Below are 17,655 nucleotides of genomic sequence, written 5' to 3'. Positions count from 1 at the left end.
TCCCTCCTTCCTTCCTTCCTCCCTCCCTCCCTCCTTCCCTCCTCATCTCTTTCTTTCTTTCTTTCTTTCTCTTTCTTTCTTCTCTCTCTCTCTCTTTCTTTCTTTTCTTTCTTTCATTTTTGAGACGGAGTCTCACTCTGTCGCCCAGGCTGGAGTGCAATGGCATGATCTCGGCTCGCCGTGACCTCTGCCTCCCGGGTTCAAGTGATTCTCCTGCCTCAGCCTCCCAAGTAGCTGGGATTACAGGTGCCCGCCACCACACCCAGCTAAATTTTTGTATTTTTAGTAGAGATGGGATTTCATCATGTTGGCCAGGCTGGTCTTGAATTCCTGACCGCAGGTGATCCGCCCACCTCGGCCTCCCAAAGTGCTGGGATTGCAGGCATGAGCCACCGTGCCTGGCCCTCTTTTTCTTTTTTAATATCAATATTTACTTCATTTATATATACATATGTATGCATACATATATATATATACCTTTTTTCTCTTTTGCTAATTAGCAATCTCATTTGCTTATTACAGTATTATTTCAAGATTTTTTAAGGGAAGTGGTATTACTTTTACTAAAGATGATTACTTACCACTGGTAGTTTTTTCCTTAGTTTGCTTCAAAGGCAAGAGTGTAAGAAGCTCTAACAGGCTCCAGGGCTGCAGTTATTAACTCCTCTCTTCCCAGCAAAAAGTCTTTCCTGTCTTAATTCCACTTTGACTGGCAGCTCTTGTTGATTCTTTATGGCTGAAAATTTTTCTAAATGTTCCTTGAATTCTTTACCAGAATGTCAGTGTAAGTAAGATGATTCGAAACTCACTTGATTCTTCTAGGGAGGGTGAACAGTGGCTCAAGATGAGAAGCATATTGAGACAAAGAATTCTGAAACCGAAAGATGTGGCCATTTATTCTGGAGAAGTCAACCAAGTGATTGCTGACTTAATTAAAAGAATCTACCTCCTCAGGAGCCAGGCAGAAGATGGAGAAACCGTGACCAATGTCAATGACCTTTTCTTCAAATATTCAATGGAAGGTGAGGTGGAATCAGCAGGTGGGAAGGAGGGAAGAGTGGACGCTTGCCCCAAACCTGCAGATGTCATCTTGGAACATTCCCTAGGTCCCAGGCAGTGTGCTAAGTCTGGGACATATATGCATGTCACCTGCACGGTGCTATGTGAACCTGTTGACCAATGAGGAAACTGATACTTTTTTTTTTTTTTCTGAGACAGAGTCTTGCTCTGTTGCCCAGGTTGGAGTGATATGGCATGGTTTTGGCTCACTGCAACCTCTGCCTCCCGGGTTCAAACGATTCTCTTGCCTTAGCCTCCCGAGTAGCTGGGATTACAGGCACCTGCCACCAGGCCTGGCTAATGTTTTGTATTTTCAGTAGAGACGGTGTTTCACCTTGTTGGCCAGGCTGGTCTCGAACTCCTGACCTCATGATTTGCCTGCCTTGGTCTCCCAAAGTGCTGGGATTACAGGCGTGAACCACCGTGCCCAGCTGAAACTGAGACTTAAAAAAGAACTTGCCCAATGCCACACCCCATCCCTCTTTTAGAGGCAGAAAGTTAGTTTCAAATTCAGGTCTTTTAAACTCAAGAAGCCATGTTCCTAATTACTACACATTTTGTTTGGGCATAATTTTTAAAAAGGAGTAAAGTTGAGAGGGCATCTACTTCAAACTCGTTCTAGCTTTTAGTCATATTGAATGGTTGGTACATCCCTGTTCAAGTAGCAATACCAAAGGGGGGTCAGTGAAGGTCTCCCTCTTTCCTGAAGGCAGCAAAGGTCACTAGTCTCTCATGTGTGTGTCAAGAGATGGTTTATGCACATACAGAAAAATGCGTGTGAATATTCTTTTTATTTTTAAACAATAAACGGTAGTACACCAAACATACTGTTCTGCACTGTGCTTTCTCTTTACTTAAGAATGCATCTTGGGGCCGGGCGTGGTGGCTCACACCTGTAATCCCAGCACTTTGGGAGACTGAGGCGGGTGGTTCACCTGAGGTCAGGAGTTCGAGACCAGCCTGGCCAACATGGTGAAATGCTGTTTTTACTAAAAGTACAAAAATTAACTGGGCCATTGTGGTGGGCACCTGTAATCCCAGGGACTTGGGAGGCTGAGGCAGGAGAATTGCTTGAACCTGAGAGGCAGAGGTTGCTGTGAGCCGAGACCGTCCAATTGTACTCCAGTGTGGGCGACAGGAGTGAAACTCCATCTCAAAAAAAAAAAAAAAAGCATCTTGGTCTAACATGGTGATTTCTGTGTAAAAAAAAAAAAAAAAAAAGAATGCATCTTGGAGGACTTTCTATCAGCTTTCTCATCTTTTTTTTTTAAAAAGCTTACCTTACTTCAAGCTTCCCTCAAGTTAACTTTGCAGAGTTCTGATATTAATTTTCTCTAAAATTAATAATAAAATCGTCCCAGAAGTGATTGGTAAACACAGTTCACAGCTCTGCCCAACACGGATTCATCCAGGCCACTTCTACTGTGCCTTTAGCTCTCCGGGACTGGGCTCCCAGTTTTGGCCAGGAGGAGTCACTTCTCAATTCCTCGAGTTGGGCAAGTGGCTGGAAGGCGATTCCCAGTGGCCATGTGGGGCAGGAAGAGGCCCAGTGGGGTTTGCCACATCCTTCCCGAGAGGAGGGTGTTGGGGGAGAGCAGCGACATGCTCAGTGATTATCCCTTCCCTAGGGCTCATCAGTTCAGACCGTGCCCCCGGTCTGTCCCAGGGTCCTCCTCTGCAGCCTTAGCCAAGCTACTGAAACTCTGGGAGTCTTCGAATTTCCTCCGGAGAGTGGGCTTCATCTGTGCCTCCCAGGGCTGTGGGGCTCCTTAGACGAAGCAGCAACAGCGCCACCTGTCAGCCCTAAATGCCAGCACCCTGCAGCTCAGGACGCAGAGGAATCCTCAGAGTGACGATCTCTCGTTTGGGACATTTGGACCACGTTTGAAAGTTGCATTTATGGCCCAACATTGCCTGTTGGTATGGTAAATAATCTAGAGAGGGTTTTCAAATTCTCTTTCCTGTCTAGGAGTGGCCACCATCCTATATGAGAGTCGTTTGGGCTGCCTGGAAAACAGCATACCACAGCTGACTGTGGAATACATCGAGGCCCTGGAGCTCATGTTTAGCATGTTCAAGACCTCCATGTATGCAGGCGCCATCCCCAGATGGCTTCGCCCCTTCATCCCAAAGCCCTGGCGGGAATTCTGCAGGTCCTGGGATGGACTCTTCAAATTCAGTAAGAGAAGAATTGAAGTACCTTTTGCAGAAGCAGGTTGACCTGCTGTGTCGTGTGTCTAACTCTCATCCAGACAATGGGTGACCATAGCAGAGGATGCCTAGATGTAGTCATGTGTTGGTTTTTGGACCCATAACTTTTGGATTTGTTTCTGTTTTCTTTTGTTTTGAGATGGAGTCTGACTCCATTGCCCAAGCTGGAGTGCAGTGGTGTGATCTCGGCTCACTGCGACCTCCGCCTCCCAGGTTCAAGTGATTATCATGCCTCAGCCTCCCGAGTAGCTGGGATTACAGGTGCCCACCACCGTGCCTGGCTAATTATTTTGTGTTTTTAGTAGAACCGGAGTTTTACCGTGTTGGCCAGGCTGGTCTTGAATTCCTGACCTCAGGTGATCACCCACCTTGACCTCCCAAAGTGCTGGGATTACAAGTGAGCCACTGCGCCTGGCCATGGATTTGTTTTCCAAAGAAGTAAAAAGCATGTGGGTTGTGACTACAGGTAACATGATCAGTTTTTTCATTTTAGAATAATTTTTATTTTAACAAGCATGCCAGCAGGGACATGTACAAGTAAATGTCCATGCAAGATGATGTCTTTACTCCAAATAAATTGGTCAGTGCTTAAAATGTTGAGTTTCAGGCCCACGCACATTTATTTGAACGTTAAAATTTTTGTTCAAATCCAAGGTGAGATTACAAAGAGATTCGTTTTCTTATGTGACTAAAAATTTTACTATAAAAGCATTTCTGAAAAGAAAGAAATGATTTTCAAAATACTTAGAACAATGTTCTAGAGCAATGCTAACACTGAAGAAAGTGTTTCATGGTGTCTTTTCAAGATCAATATTTAGGCTGGGCACAGTGGCTCACATCTGTAATCCCAGCACTTTGGGAGGCTGAGGCAGGAGGATCACCTGAGGTCATTAGTTCAAGACCAGCCTGGCCAACATGGCGAAACTGCATCTCTACTAAAAATACAAAAATTAACTGGGCGTGGTGGTGCATGCCTGTAATCGCAGCTACTCGGGAGGCTAAGGCAAGCGAATTGCTTGAACCTGGGAGGCAGAGGTTGCAGAGAGCCAAGATCACGCCACTGCACTCCAGCCTGGGTCACAGAACAAGACTCTGTCTTAAGGAAAAAACAACAACATTTATTTGAATATATAAGTCCTGAAGTCTGTGCTGCATGGGTAACATCCCAGATAATAATGCATGGCCTTTTCCCTCCACTCATTTTCTCTTCTGAAAGTGTGGTAGATAAAAGAGTTTGCATTTTTGTTACTTATATTATATAAATAATATATGTGGCTATTGGATTAGTAAAGCAAACATTTGCAAATATCTTACAGCTTATTTTTAAAAAGGAAGATATGTTTAGCTTGTCTTTTAACTTTTCATTCGTTTACATAAGCAAGTGTATGAGTGAAACTCCCAGGTTGACATTAGATAAATTGGGTTTCCTTACCCTCTGTCACCTGCCACTGGTTTAGTTAAGCTACTGGGAGGACAGGGGGCATTGAGACTGAAAAGATGATTGTCAACCCAAACTCCTTTCAAAAGAAATACTGTTTTCAAACAGGCCAAATTCATGTTGACAACAAGTTGAGGGACATACAGTACCAAACGGACCGAGGCCGGAGGGTGAGCGGCGGACTTCTCACATACCTCTTCCTTAGCCAGGCACTGACGCTACAGGAGATCTATGCCAACGTGACTGAGATGCTGCTGGCCGGCGTCGACACGGTGAGTCTGGGGTCCTGGTTCTCAGCAAGCAACACATGATAACTCCTTCCTCACCATCTCGTGGACGTTGTCTACTTTTTTTGCAGGGGAGGATGGAGTTTTACTGTGTCACCCAGGCTGGAGTGCAATGGCACGGTCTTGGCTCACTGTAAACTCTGTCTCTCAGGTTCAAGTGATTCTCCTTCCTCGGCCTCCAGAGTAACTGGGATTACAGGTGCCTGCCACCATCCCCAGTTAATTTTTTGTATTTTTAGTAGCAATGGGGGTTTCACCATGTTGGCCAGGCTGTCTTGAACGCCTGGCCTCGGGTGATCCACCTGCCTCGGCCTCCCAAAGTGCTGGGATTACGGGCATGAGCCACTGCGACTGGCTGTTGTCTACTTTTAAGGCAGATTTGTTTAGCACACTGTTCATGTTTGTATTAGACCTGCTGCACTGCTGAGGGGCTCCAGGAGGAGAAAACTCTGCGTGAGGAGTCACGCATCACTTAATGATGCAGATTTGTTCTGAGAAATGCGTGTTTCTCAGGGTGGTCCTGTCACTGCGTGAACATCTTAGAGTGTATTTACACAAACCTAGATGGTAGCCTACCAGACACCTAGGCTGCATGGTCGAGCCTATTTCTCCTAAGCTACACAACTGTACAGCATGTTACTGTACTGAATACTGTGGGCAGCTGGAACACAGTGGGAAGTATGTGTGTATCCAAACATACTGAAACACTGGCAAGCTACACTACAAATGTGGCATTATAATCTTATGGGACCACTGTTGTATATTGGGTCCATCATTGTCCAAAACATCCCTATACGATGCATGATTGTATATTAAATGTAAGGTGCATAATGATTTCTGTGAAAAGCGTAACCAAAATTCCATATCACACATATAAAATGATAATAAATGTTTAAAGTTTACAAATCATTCCTAACATTTTGTCATTGTTTCATAATGTCACAAATGAAGAGGGTACGGACATTAAAAACCTTATTAGTTATCATTTGAAATATTCCAGGCCGTGGAATTTATTTCATAAAGCCAAGAATTCATTTCATTCATCCCTCAATTTGTTACATAAAGTCAACATAACTTCAAAACCAAAACCTGCTAAAGAGAGTGTGAAGAAAGTAAACTTAAGCAGTTTGGTTGATGAGAGTGTGTGTGTGTGTGTGTATCAACAAATTCCCTGTGAATGCAGCCCACTAGTGTGGCAGATCAATGATACACTGGAACCAGGGAGGGTTCATATCAGAATGAGACAGAGCACTGCCCATTAACCTGGGGGATCCCACAGGCTATCCGATGGGAAAGGAAGAGGCAGACCAGCGTGTATACCTTGTCCTGTGAGTAAGATGCAGCGACACCGCCCCCTCCCGGCTGTGTGCATGTGCACATCTGTCCGTGACTGCATGAACACAGAGCAGGGCGTGGAGGCAACACACTAGGTAGTTAACATGGGTTTCTTGGCTGGCTGGGAGTGGCATGGTCCAGGGGGATAAGGAGCCAAGTTCCTTTTAAAAACACATGTATAATATAATGCAATTAATGGGATATGTGTGAAAATGAGCCCCATGTAGGCACAGGTGCAGAGCAGTTGTAAAATTTGCTAAAAGGAAGTGGCAAAACAGGGAGGAGCTAGGCTGATGCTTTCAGTAGGTGGAAGATAATGAAATTTCTGGCCGGAAACTGGGGAAGCTGCGGGCTGGGGTGCTTCTGGTGGTCAGGTGGAAAGTGAGAATTTAGATTGAGTGACCCCTCGCTGTTTCCAAAGCATTCCATGCACACCCTGCCTGTCTCACAGCTTCCTCCAAGGTAGCAGTCGTTGACTTCATCAACAGGTGGCAAAACTAAACAACCAAGCTCGTCATCTGAAAGCTTTTCCTTTGCACGGGTGCTTCCCGGCCTTGAATAAGGCCCTCCCTGCACAGACCTCCATCTTAAGGGGATGAAAAGCCTCAAGGCTTTATTTTATTATAATGTCACTTAAGCATGTAAAAGCAAAAAACAAAACAAAACAAAAACACACAAACACAGCATAAACTCCTTATTCTTTTGGATCTTGTGCAACAATAAAACGAAAAGTATATAAATTCAATGCAAACTAAATGATACAATCAATGAAGATTCTACTTAACTATGTGAATGTGATGGTGTGGATTTGCTCAAATTAAGACACTGCTTGAAAAGTGAAGCAATGAATGAATGACCTGGTCGCTGAGCTTGTGCCTCCTGCCCCCTGGTGGTAACTAAGAACATCACAATGAGGTGGCATTCAGAAGGAAGTGTTCCTTTTAGCATCCTACAATAGAAGCCAGGGAACAAATTCTTACAACTTCATACTGATTTTTAAACATTAGTATGATTTTATTGCAGCATAATTTATGCACAGTCAACTCCATTTAAACTGCATAATGCGATACAGATTGTTGGCAGATGGAACCATTTATGAAACCACTGCCACATTTTTCTAAACATTGATGGAAATGGAATCATATGGTATGCTGTCTTTTGCATCTGGCTTCTTGCACTCAGAAGAATGACTCAGATTCATCCATGTGGTGGCATATAACAGTAACCGATTCTTTTTTATTAGTGAGTAGTATTCCATTGTATGGATATACCACATTTTTTCCGTAAAAATGTGATTTTAATAGAAATTTTCTATTCTCTTGATAGGAAGCATCTAAGTAATCTTTTATAATTTATAAGAGCTTGCACATTCTATTATATATACAAGTGGCCTTTCCTCCAAAACACGTGATATCTTCTACAAGAAAATGATATCAATATTGCCTGCTTAAATTAGTTTTTTTTTTTTTTTTTGGTGAAAGAGAAAGGCCTTTATACTGTGGCATTTCCTTGTTTACAAGAGAGTGAAATGTAGCCCCATAGATGATACTATTGATTTTAGCAAAAATCTTGGGACCTACGAGAATAAAACAATGATTTTCAATAAGTAGAAAGGTTTGAGGAGAGGTATAAAAAAATGACATGGCTGGCCAGGTGTGGTGGTTCACGCCTGTAATCCCAGCACTTTGAGAGGCTGAGGTGGGCAGATCACAAGGTCAGGAGTCTGAGACCAGCCTGACCAACATGGTGAAACCCCATCTCTACTAAAAAATACAAAATTAGCTGAGTGGGCGTGGTGGCGGGCGCCTGTAGTCCCAGCTACTCAGGAGGCTGAGGCAAGAGAATGGTGGGAACCCGGGAGGCGGAGCTTGCAGTGAGCCGAGATCGCACTACTGCACTCCAACCTGAGCAACAGAGTGAGACTCCGAAAAAAAAAAAAAAAAAAGACACACTGCTTTGTATAGACAAGCTATTGACTTGCTCTGTGTGGACCTTCCTTGATGAAGGCAGGACACGGTGGCTAACTAGTGATCCCCTGTGCACTCCAATATCTAGATTAGGGCAGCCAGAATGGGCTGGGCCCAGCTTCCTGGGCCTGGGGATGCCGGGGGGCAGCCTGAGACCCTTTCTGGCACACAGCGAGTGAGCCCTGCAAAGAAGGTCACACGAAGTCCCAGCAGATCCTCCAGGCTCCACAGTGTCCCTGACATACTGCTCTTCAGTGATTAAAAAAGCTCCAGGATCATGTTTCCTGTGGTTTTTCATGACAGGAGCACACGAATCATAGAGTCCATGTCACTTGCCAAATATGTTCAGTTATTATTATTATTTTTTTTGCCGTGAATTAAGGAAACAGTCTTTCGTTTCAGTAAGACATTAACTGCTATATGGAATTGGATGAGTTTGACTTTGCAGCTGTGTGTATTCCCAGGGGACTTCATACCTGCCACCGCGTCTGTTTCAGTCCTGGTGTTACTCACTGCCTGCCTGTGTCTGCCGCTTTCTCTCCTCAGACGTCCTTCACCTTGTCCTGGACAGTGTACCTCCTGGCAAGGCACCCAGAAGTGCAGCAGATGGTGTACCGGGAGATTGTCAAGAATTTAGGGGAAAGGCATGTTCCAACTGCAGCTGATGTCCCCAAGGTCCCGCTGGTCAGAGCTCTCCTTAAGGAAACCCTGAGGTAAAAGGCTCGCCAGAATCTATCAACAAACTGTGTCCCTTACGTCCCTGGTTCTCTATCATAACAAGTTCTCCAACTGCCTTCCGTGACTGACTTGTTTAGGATGAGGACGTTCGTGACTGTGATTTTTCCTCTGCTCTTGTCGGAATAGTAGAAAGACCATTCTGTTTTATGGGTCGACATAATCCTTGTTCTCTGTGAATATCTTTGGGCTGGGCACAGTGGCTCACACCTGTAATCCCAGCACTTTGGGAGGCCAAGGCAGATCACCTGAGGTCAGGAGTTCAAGAGCAGCCTCGGCCAACATGGTGAAACTGCGTCTCTACTAAAAATACAAAAATTAGCCGGGTGTAGGGGTGGGTGCCTGTAGCCTCAGCTACTTGGGAGGCTGAGGCAAGAGAATCACTTGAAGCCAGGTGATAGAGCCGAGATTGCACCACTGCACTCCAGCCTGGGCAACAGAGCGAGACTGTCTCAAAAAAAAAAAAAGATTTTTGGAGCAGTCATTGAATACTGTCCCTGCTTTAGCCAACTGGCTTATCAGGGGTTTCCCAACATATGCCTGGGTCAATGGCCTTTGACTTTGTTCCTCTGAAGATAACACGAAACAAGATTGATATGTCAGGAAAACAGTTTGGGCGTTCTGCTGATTTCCAGACCTGGGTACAAACCTCATGGTTCTTGTGCGAATGTCCTCATCTGGGTTGAGAAGCCACCCAGTGAGGCTCATTTACTCCCAGACAGGGCTTTCCTGACAAAGGGGAAAGCCGGAAGGATGTGGGCTGTCCTGGGTTGAGGGGATGGTTTGGGTAGGAGGTGGGATTAGGGACAGATGACATCCCTTCCCCAAAACACGGCATCCTCTGTGAGGAAGTGCTGTGACAAAGAGCAAAGCTTGTTTTCTGCAGTATGTACTAAAGAATTCTTTCACAGCTGACTTGATAATGACCCTCAACCTATAGAGCATGCTGTTCAATCTCAAAATTAAAAAAAAAAAAAAAAAAGGAGCTGGCTGTGGGGTTTATTGGTATTTATCAATTAAAGTTTTATTCATTGTTTTCTGAGATAACCTGATGGCTGAAATGCCGTTTCTCCAAATGCATTTCATGGGGCCTTAAGTCCTATGAACTATTTCTTGATAAAGTGGTCCCATGGTCACATAAAATATTAGAAACTTGGAATTTTCCCTTCTGGGAACACAATGGCATGTGAAAGACTTGGCTTTGTGTTTTGCAAACGTTTTGCTTTGGGAATCTTTTCCACATTCCTCAGAATACCTGCTGGCAAAGCAAGACAGCAAAGAAGCCACAAAGGTCCTTGCAAAATGTTTCAGTTGAAAAAGTATCATGTGTTACTTTTTAAGAATTTTTAATGGAAATGGGAATATATCCGAAGTTCTGAATGTTCAATAAAATATTGTGAAAGTCAACAGACCGTTCCTGTCCCCGCTGGCTCTTCTGCAGGCTGTTTCCAGTGCTGCCAGGGAATGGACGGGTCACCCAGGAAGACCTGGTTATTGGCGGGTATCTGATTCCGAAAGGCGTGAGTTTGGGGACATAGGGGTGGCCAGGCCTTGCGGGTTGGGGTTGAATTGGAATCTGCTTCTACCTTCAGAAAGTCTTTGTCCCTAAGCAGAGATCGATAGGTTTCCTTTTCTTTTGCATGTATTTTAAGATGAAGATGGGGTGTTGGGAGGAAGGAAGGGGATGATGTGATCTCAAAGTTCTGGAAACTTACTGCTCACCAGCAAGGCCGCCCATGCTCCTTGGCCTGCTCCCCAGGCCATGTGGAAGTAGCCAGTCACTGCTGAGAGTCTCTGCAGGGCTTGATGTTCTTGTCAGTGGTTGCAGTGACATTTGGTGTGCACTGTGGAGCGGGAAGGGAGGGAGCTGCTGCCATCCTGGGTGTGAGTAGATCCAGGCGGCCCCTGGGAGGGAGCATCCCGGGAGACTGTCCTGCCAGGATTCTGGGCCCTGCCCTGCTCTCGAGTGATTCTGCTCCTTATCCTTTTTGTGTCATCCCTGATTTCCTCAGACCCAGCTGGCCCTTTGCCACTATGCCACATCGTACCAGGATGAGAACTTCCCTCGGGCCAAGGAGTTCCGGCCTGAGCGCTGGCTGCGGAAAGGAGACTTAGACAGAGTTGACAATTTTGGATCCATCCCCTTTGGTCATGGGGTTCGCAGCTGCATAGGGCGACGAATTGCAGAACTGGAGATTCACCTCGTCGTGATCCAGGTAGGGCGTGGAGGCCAAACGTTGGCCTTTGGGTTTGGCCTCTTTCTACTGGGCTCAACTGGATAAAGACTTCCAGGTTAAAAAGAAAACATGATTTTGGAAACTTAAGAGCAAGAGCTGTCAGGCACTGTGGCTCACGCCTGTGGTCCCAGCTACTCAGGAGGCTGAGGTGGGAGGCTCACTTGAACCTAGGAGTTCAAGGCTGCAGTGAGCCTTGATCACACCACAGCACTCCAGCCTGGGCGACAGAGTGAGGCCCTATCCAAAAACAAGAGCTCTGCGTGAAATCCCTTGAAAATGACTCCCCATCTCCCGTGCCCACCCCGCCCCCCAACCATGGCAGCCACTTCAACCCCATGGCCTCCTGCCTTGCTTCACTCCTTCCTTGGAATCGTGTGGGTGGACGACAGTCCACGGCCTGAAGATTTGGATGGGGTGTGTGTCACTGGGGGTGTCGGGGGCCCAGAGCGCAGCTCTCCTGCCATCACACAGCAGGTTGGGAGAGAGGGAAGCGGGGGTCAAATGAGTGGTCTTCAAACGCTAGGGAGCATAAAACCAGCAGGGAGCGCCTTACAAGGCAGACTTCTAGCCCCGCCTGCAGAGTCGCGGGTTTGGTGGATTAGGGGTGGGGCATCCACTGCTGCTGCCGATGACGATGGTGTGGTGCATGGCTACAATCTGAGAAACGCTGGAGGTCTACGTGAGGCCCTATGGGGTTTGGGGACCCCACCTCCACCTCTAGTGGCTGGGTCTGCAGTTAGGAGCTGGCCTCTCAGGCACCCTCAGCAGCAGGTCCCCCGGGAAAGGCACAGTGGCCCTCTTGCTGGTCTCCTTTGTTTAACCGAAACAACCATTTACACGGAGCACTGGTTCTCAAGCTTCTTAGGTTGTGAAACATCAGGAAGCCCTGGGTGTTGTTAGAGAACACCTCACACGTGAAGATACATAATTCTGGGTTTTCACCGTATCTGGGTTCAGGCTGTAGCAGGAACTAAATAACACCTGAAGGAAATTTTATAAAAGTCAATGGCGGAGGAAATTCCACCCGTTAGCCTCTGCTGCAAGTTGGAGAAGACTGTTTCAGTGACGGGAAACCTTGGCCCGAGGTTTGGGAGCTCCATCGTTGCCTGAGCATTGGGGGGCAGTGTTTTTTGTCTTTTGTCTCCTGCATAGCTTTAATTTTTTTCAACAAACAAACCACTCAGAAAAGAAAAAATACTGTGTGGCACGTTGGCCTTGATGTGAGGAGACCCACATGTGAGTCTTCCCTCTACCATGTGGGAATGAGCAGGCGTTTCGGAGAGGTCAACGCGAGGGGGTTGGGTGTTTAGGCTGATTCACCCAGATGCCAGCACGTGATGGAGCTGCCTGAAGACATGCTGTTCAGCTCATTTCTTTAAGAGTGACAAAGGCGTGAGTTACGCCTGCGTCCCCATTGCAAGGCTTGACCCTTGAGCCCTGGTGCCTTGCCTGACTCTTAATTATCTTAAAAGAGATATCTTAAAGAGATTATCTTGGCCAGGCGCGGTGGCTCACGCCTGTAATCCCAGCACTTTGGGAAGCCGAGACGGGAGGATCACGAGGTCAGGAGATCGAGACCATCCTGGCTAACACGGTGAAACCCCGTCTCTACTAAAAAATACAAAAAAACTAGCCGGGCGAGGTGGCGGGCGCCTGTAGTCCCAGCTACTCCGGAGGCTGAGGCAGGAGAATGGCGTAAAACCCGGGAGGCGGAGCTTGCAGTGAGCTGAGATCCGGCCACTGCACTCCAGCCGGGGCGACAGAGCGAGACTCTGTCTCGAAAAAAAAAAAAGAAGAAAAGAAAAAAAGAGATTATCTTAAAGAGATGGTCACTTTAGGGTGATGGATAGTTTGGTATTCTTTCAAACTCACCGTGCAGGTACATTCTGGTTTTACCCTGGGAGGCAGGTCTGCTTCTGCTTTTGAACTATAGAAATGAGAAATGGAATCAAAGGTACGAACCAAGATCAACAATCTCATCATTCATTCCTTTTTCATTACTACTCACTATTACCAGCACAACTGATTGTAAATTAGGCTCTGCGGAGAGCTCTACCTCCCCTTCTAATAGTGTTAGAGGCCGGGCGTGGTGGCTCACACCCATAATCCCAGCCCTTGGGGAGGCGGAGGTGGGAAGATCGTTGGAGGTTAGGAGTTTGGGAGCAGCCTGGGCAACAAAGCAAGTCTCTGTTTCTACAAAAAAATTAAAAAAGTAGCCAGATGTGATGCATGCCTGTAGTCCCAGCTACTGAGGAGGCTGAGGTGGGAGGATCACTTGAGCCCGGGAGGTTGAGGCTGCAGAGAGCCGTGATCACACCATGGTACTCCAGCCTAGAGCCCTAGCCCATCCTGGCTGCAGCTTCTTTGCCTGGGAGACAAAACTGGAGAGAGAGGAAGGGCAGGGCGGGGACTGCCTGGGTCCTAAGTAGGAGTAGGAGACTATGGTGTCACCAGCTCATCTGCCCCCTGCCCTGTCCAAATGGGCTGAAAGCAAGGCCCCCTTCCCCCCAGGAGCCTATCCGTGTACAGAAGTCTTTAGAGCAGGTTACCTGTATTCGTAAGCCCAGGACTGACTTTGAACGTCAAGCCCTGGCCGGCCAGTGGGCGAGATAATCGCTTTAGGGTGGTGGATACTTTGGTGCCCTTTCAAACTCACCATGTAGGTACGTTCCAGTTTTATCCTGGGAGGCAGGGCTGGTTCTGCTTTTGAACTGTAGAAATGAGAAATCGAATCAAAGGTATGAACCAAGAATATTTAAATTCAGGATGTTAGCACGATGAAGTCTTTTGGAGGATTCACCTCTCTCCGCCTCTGTTTCTGGCCGGGTCTGAAGTGGCTGCAGATTCGGAACCAGCAGGAAACCCGGAATTTCACTTTGTTCCGCATTTCCCCCTGCTTTTTGATGGCTTCTTCATCTAGACCTGAAGTGGAAGCAACAGAGTTAGAATTTGAAATGGCAAATGAAACCTAAGTCATCTGAGCATCTGCCTGCATCTCTGTCCCACGGCTGCACAGCTGCTCAGTGGACATGCTAGGCTCTGGTACGGGATCTAAAATTCTGTTTCCAAACAGCGGGCTTCCCGCTGACCCAGAGGTTCTGTAGCCTCCAAAAGCTGGATGTGGGTGCGCTCATTGCCTGGGCTCTCTGCAGCCCAGTGCCGCCACAGGAAGAGTAAAAGCATTCAGGGAGCACTGAGAATTTTCTGCTGTCCCAATTCTGACCCCTTCTCTCTTCTTCTCTTCTTAGTTGCTTCAACATTTTGAGATCAAAACATCTTCTCAGACTAAAGCTGTTCACGCAAAAACCCATGGGCTCCTGACGCCAGGGGGGCCCATCCATGTACGATTCGTTAACAGAAAGTAAGCCTGAATTTTAAACCTGGGCTGACTTGGCAGACCAGCTCGCCGACACACAGTGGCTATATGTGTGTCGCTGATCACCGTGGAGAAGGAAAGCGAAGTCGCTGGAGGCTGTCTTGTTACAGACTGGCCTCCCAGGTCCTGGGACACTTGTAAATCTTTATGCATAGTAATGTAAAAAGGTTGCTGTTTTACTGGTGCAGACCAGAAGTTGTCCTTTCTCTGGGGGAAACAGCTGTTTGAAAACCAGTGGCACTGAAATTTTATGCTTCATACATTGTGCTAGACTCAATATTTAATGACTGGCAGTATCCTATGCATTTACTTGTATAGGGAAATGGTGGTTTACTTACATATTCAGTTCTCCAATATATGTTCTCTAATACTGGCATCTGGGCTCAAATTGCCATCAACAGTAAGTTGAAGGCAATTCAACTTACTGTTTCTGATTTGAAGAGGGAACATTAAGAATGCCTCTGTAATACTGTAATTATGGGAAGAAAGCACCAGAGGTGACATTTTATCCTGAGCACCAGATTTAGATCCTATTAAAGGGCTCAAACTTAAAAGGGCCGGCTGGGTGCAGTGGCTCATGCCTGTAATCCCAGCACTTTGGGAGGTCAAGGTGGGAGGACTGTGTGAGCCAGAAGTTTGAGACCAGCCTGGGCAACATGGTGAAACCCTGTCTCTACCAAAAATACAAAAATTAGCCAGGCGTGGTGGTGCACACCTATGGTCCTAGTTACTCGGGAGACTGAGGCAGGAGGATCGTTTGAGCTCAGGAGGTTGACTCTGCAGTGAGCTAGCTATGATGGCACCACTGCACTTCAGCCTGGGCAACAGAGTGAGACCCTCTCTCAAAAATAAAATAAAATAAAATGACTGTATTCTTACTTTTTTCTCCGCGAGTGCTTAATTTTCTAGTCATAATGCCTGATGAAGTTGACTATTAGTTTTTATTTGGAAAAAATAAAAAAGAAAGCTCCTGGTGAAATCAAGAATAATCAGATTTTCTAACCAAATCTAAATACGGAGTACAGCAGACGTATAAGAACTGGAAATATGACTACGTAAAATTTTGTTGCCTAAGTTGTGAGAGGTAATACAACGGGCAGCATGGAAAACAATGTAACTTTAGAACATTTTATTTCAAGGAAAATAAATACATAAATAGAGATGCTATAGATACGACAATATTTTTATCTTGATGCTGTTATTTTAAATATTCACACGAGAACCCTGACCCAGCTGTGTGCCTGTGCCAGGCTCTCAGGGAAGCCGTGGCTCCAGGAGTGCTGAGTCCTGCTGAGTTCTGTTGCCTTTCCTGCTGCTCAGTAGTTGCTAAGAGGAAGCACCGTGATTTCCTGATACTCTTGCCTTGTCATCATGCCTGAAACAGCTCATTCCCAATTCCGTAATTCCTTTTACATAATCCTTCTCCAAAAATTACTTTCCTACTAATATAGGCCATATAGTTTTTTTTTTTCCATTTAGTAAGTCATTCCAAAATAACCCTTAAGTAAATAGACATAATATCCATTTCACATACCATTTTTGTTAAAGTATATAATAAAGTTGAAATCTCTGTGTGATAGCAGAATCACTCTAGTATGAATGCTGTAAGTGTACAGGTAAATGTGAAATTAGGTCATATTAACTGGCCAAGCGTTGGATTGATTACTTTGAGGTAGCAGTATACGTATATTAAGTTTTATAAACTAGATGAAATTGCATTCTGTTTGAGACTGAAATTTAAAATATTGAGAATAAGCGATTTGAAGTGACCTCTTATTCCCTGGATATATATACAGTGTGACCCTCTAGTGAAGTGTCTCTGCCTGGGGATCAGCACAGGGTGAATAGCAAAGTGTGGGCTGGGGGTAGCACCTGTGCCCGCTGCTCAGTCTCACTGAACAGGAAGGGAAGCAGCCGGAGCCAGACACAGGGGCCTCCTGGTGTGATGTAGCAGGAAGTGCAGGGTGCCACCCAGGAAGCATCCGTGCCAAAGAAATGGAGATTTAGCTGGACAAGTTTCTAGGTTCACTACTGGTTTATAGGAGACATGTGGTATACAAGGAGATGTCAAAACTCCATAGGTGGCTGGGCGTGGTGGCTCACACCTGTAATTCCAGCACTTTGGAGAGGTTGAGGTGGGAGGATTGCTTGAGGCCAGGAGTTTGAGACAAGCTTGGGCAACATAGTGAGATCTTGTCCACTAAAAATCAAAAAACTTAGCTGCATGTGGTGGTGCATGCCTGTAGTCCTAGCTATTTGGGAGGCTGAGGCTGGAGGATTGCTTAAGTCTGGGAGGTTGAGCCTGCAGTGAGCCATGACCTGCCACCACACTCCAGCCTGGGTGACAGAGTAAGACTCCATCTCAAACAAACAAACAAGCAAACCCCATGGGGATGCGGTCAGCAAAATCCAGAATAAAGTGAGGTTTATAGGACCAATGTCTCGGGTTTCCAACAAAACAAATACATGACAGGCAAAAAACAAGAGGAGGGGCCGGGTGAGGTGGCTCATGCCTGTAATCCTAGCACTTTGGGAGGCCAAAGCGGGCGGATAACCTGAGGTCAGGGGTTCGAGACCAGCCTGGCCAACATGGTGAAACCCCATCTTTACTAAAAATACAGACATTAGCCAGGCATGGTGGCAGGCTCCTGTAATTCCAGCTACTTGGGAGGCTGAGGCAGGAGAATCGTTTGAACCTGGGAGGCGGAAGTTGCGATCAGCTGAGATCACGCCACTGCACTCCAGCCTGGGTAACGAGAGTGAAACTCCGTATCTAAAACAAAAAACAAGAAAACCAAGGGGAGGGAAGAACTGTTATAGATGAAGCAATATAGGAGACATATTAAGCAAGTACAATGCTGGACTTCGTTTGAATCAGATTCAAGTAAACCACTTGTTAAAAAGACATTTACGAGATAATTTTTTAAAATCAAATAAAAGCCAAAAATATTGATTCTTCCAATCCATGAAAAAAGAGAGAGCAATTTGGGGAAATGTGAACGCTGACTGT

The 17,655-nt window shown here is 46.1% G+C and overlaps 1 protein-coding gene across 2 annotated transcripts in view; it reads left to right on the top strand.

The window, feature by feature from the left end:
* Positions 1-15,495, top strand: part of CYP27C1 (cytochrome P450 family 27 subfamily C member 1) — a 29,568-nt gene extending 14,073 nt beyond the window's left edge. Inside the window, exons 2-8 of one of the 2 annotated variants that reach the window (XM_017877387.1) lie at positions 823-1,022; positions 3,029-3,238; positions 4,817-4,980; positions 8,844-9,010; positions 10,474-10,552; positions 11,045-11,248; positions 14,518-15,495. In XM_017877387.1, coding sequence (XP_017732876.1) covers positions 845-1,022; positions 3,029-3,238; positions 4,817-4,980; positions 8,844-9,010; positions 10,474-10,552; positions 11,045-11,248; positions 14,518-14,634 — 1,119 coding nt within the window. In that variant the 5' untranslated portion in view covers positions 823-844 and the 3' untranslated portion in view covers positions 14,635-15,495. The remainder of the gene's footprint in view (positions 1-822; positions 1,023-3,028; positions 3,239-4,816; positions 4,981-8,843; positions 9,011-10,473; positions 10,553-11,044; positions 11,249-14,517) is intronic. The other variant, XM_017877386.1, reaches the window with a different exon arrangement.
* The last annotated feature ends 2,160 nt before the right edge of the window (positions 15,496-17,655 follow it).

This window comes from Rhinopithecus bieti, unplaced genomic scaffold, assembly GCF_001698545.2.
Source record: "Rhinopithecus bieti isolate Rb0 unplaced genomic scaffold, ASM169854v2 scaffold_10223, whole genome shotgun sequence".
NCBI lineage: Eukaryota > Metazoa > Chordata > Mammalia > Primates > Cercopithecidae > Rhinopithecus > Rhinopithecus bieti.
The sequence above is the reverse complement of the archived record's forward strand: the minus strand, read 5'-3'. Positions and strand labels throughout refer to the sequence as shown.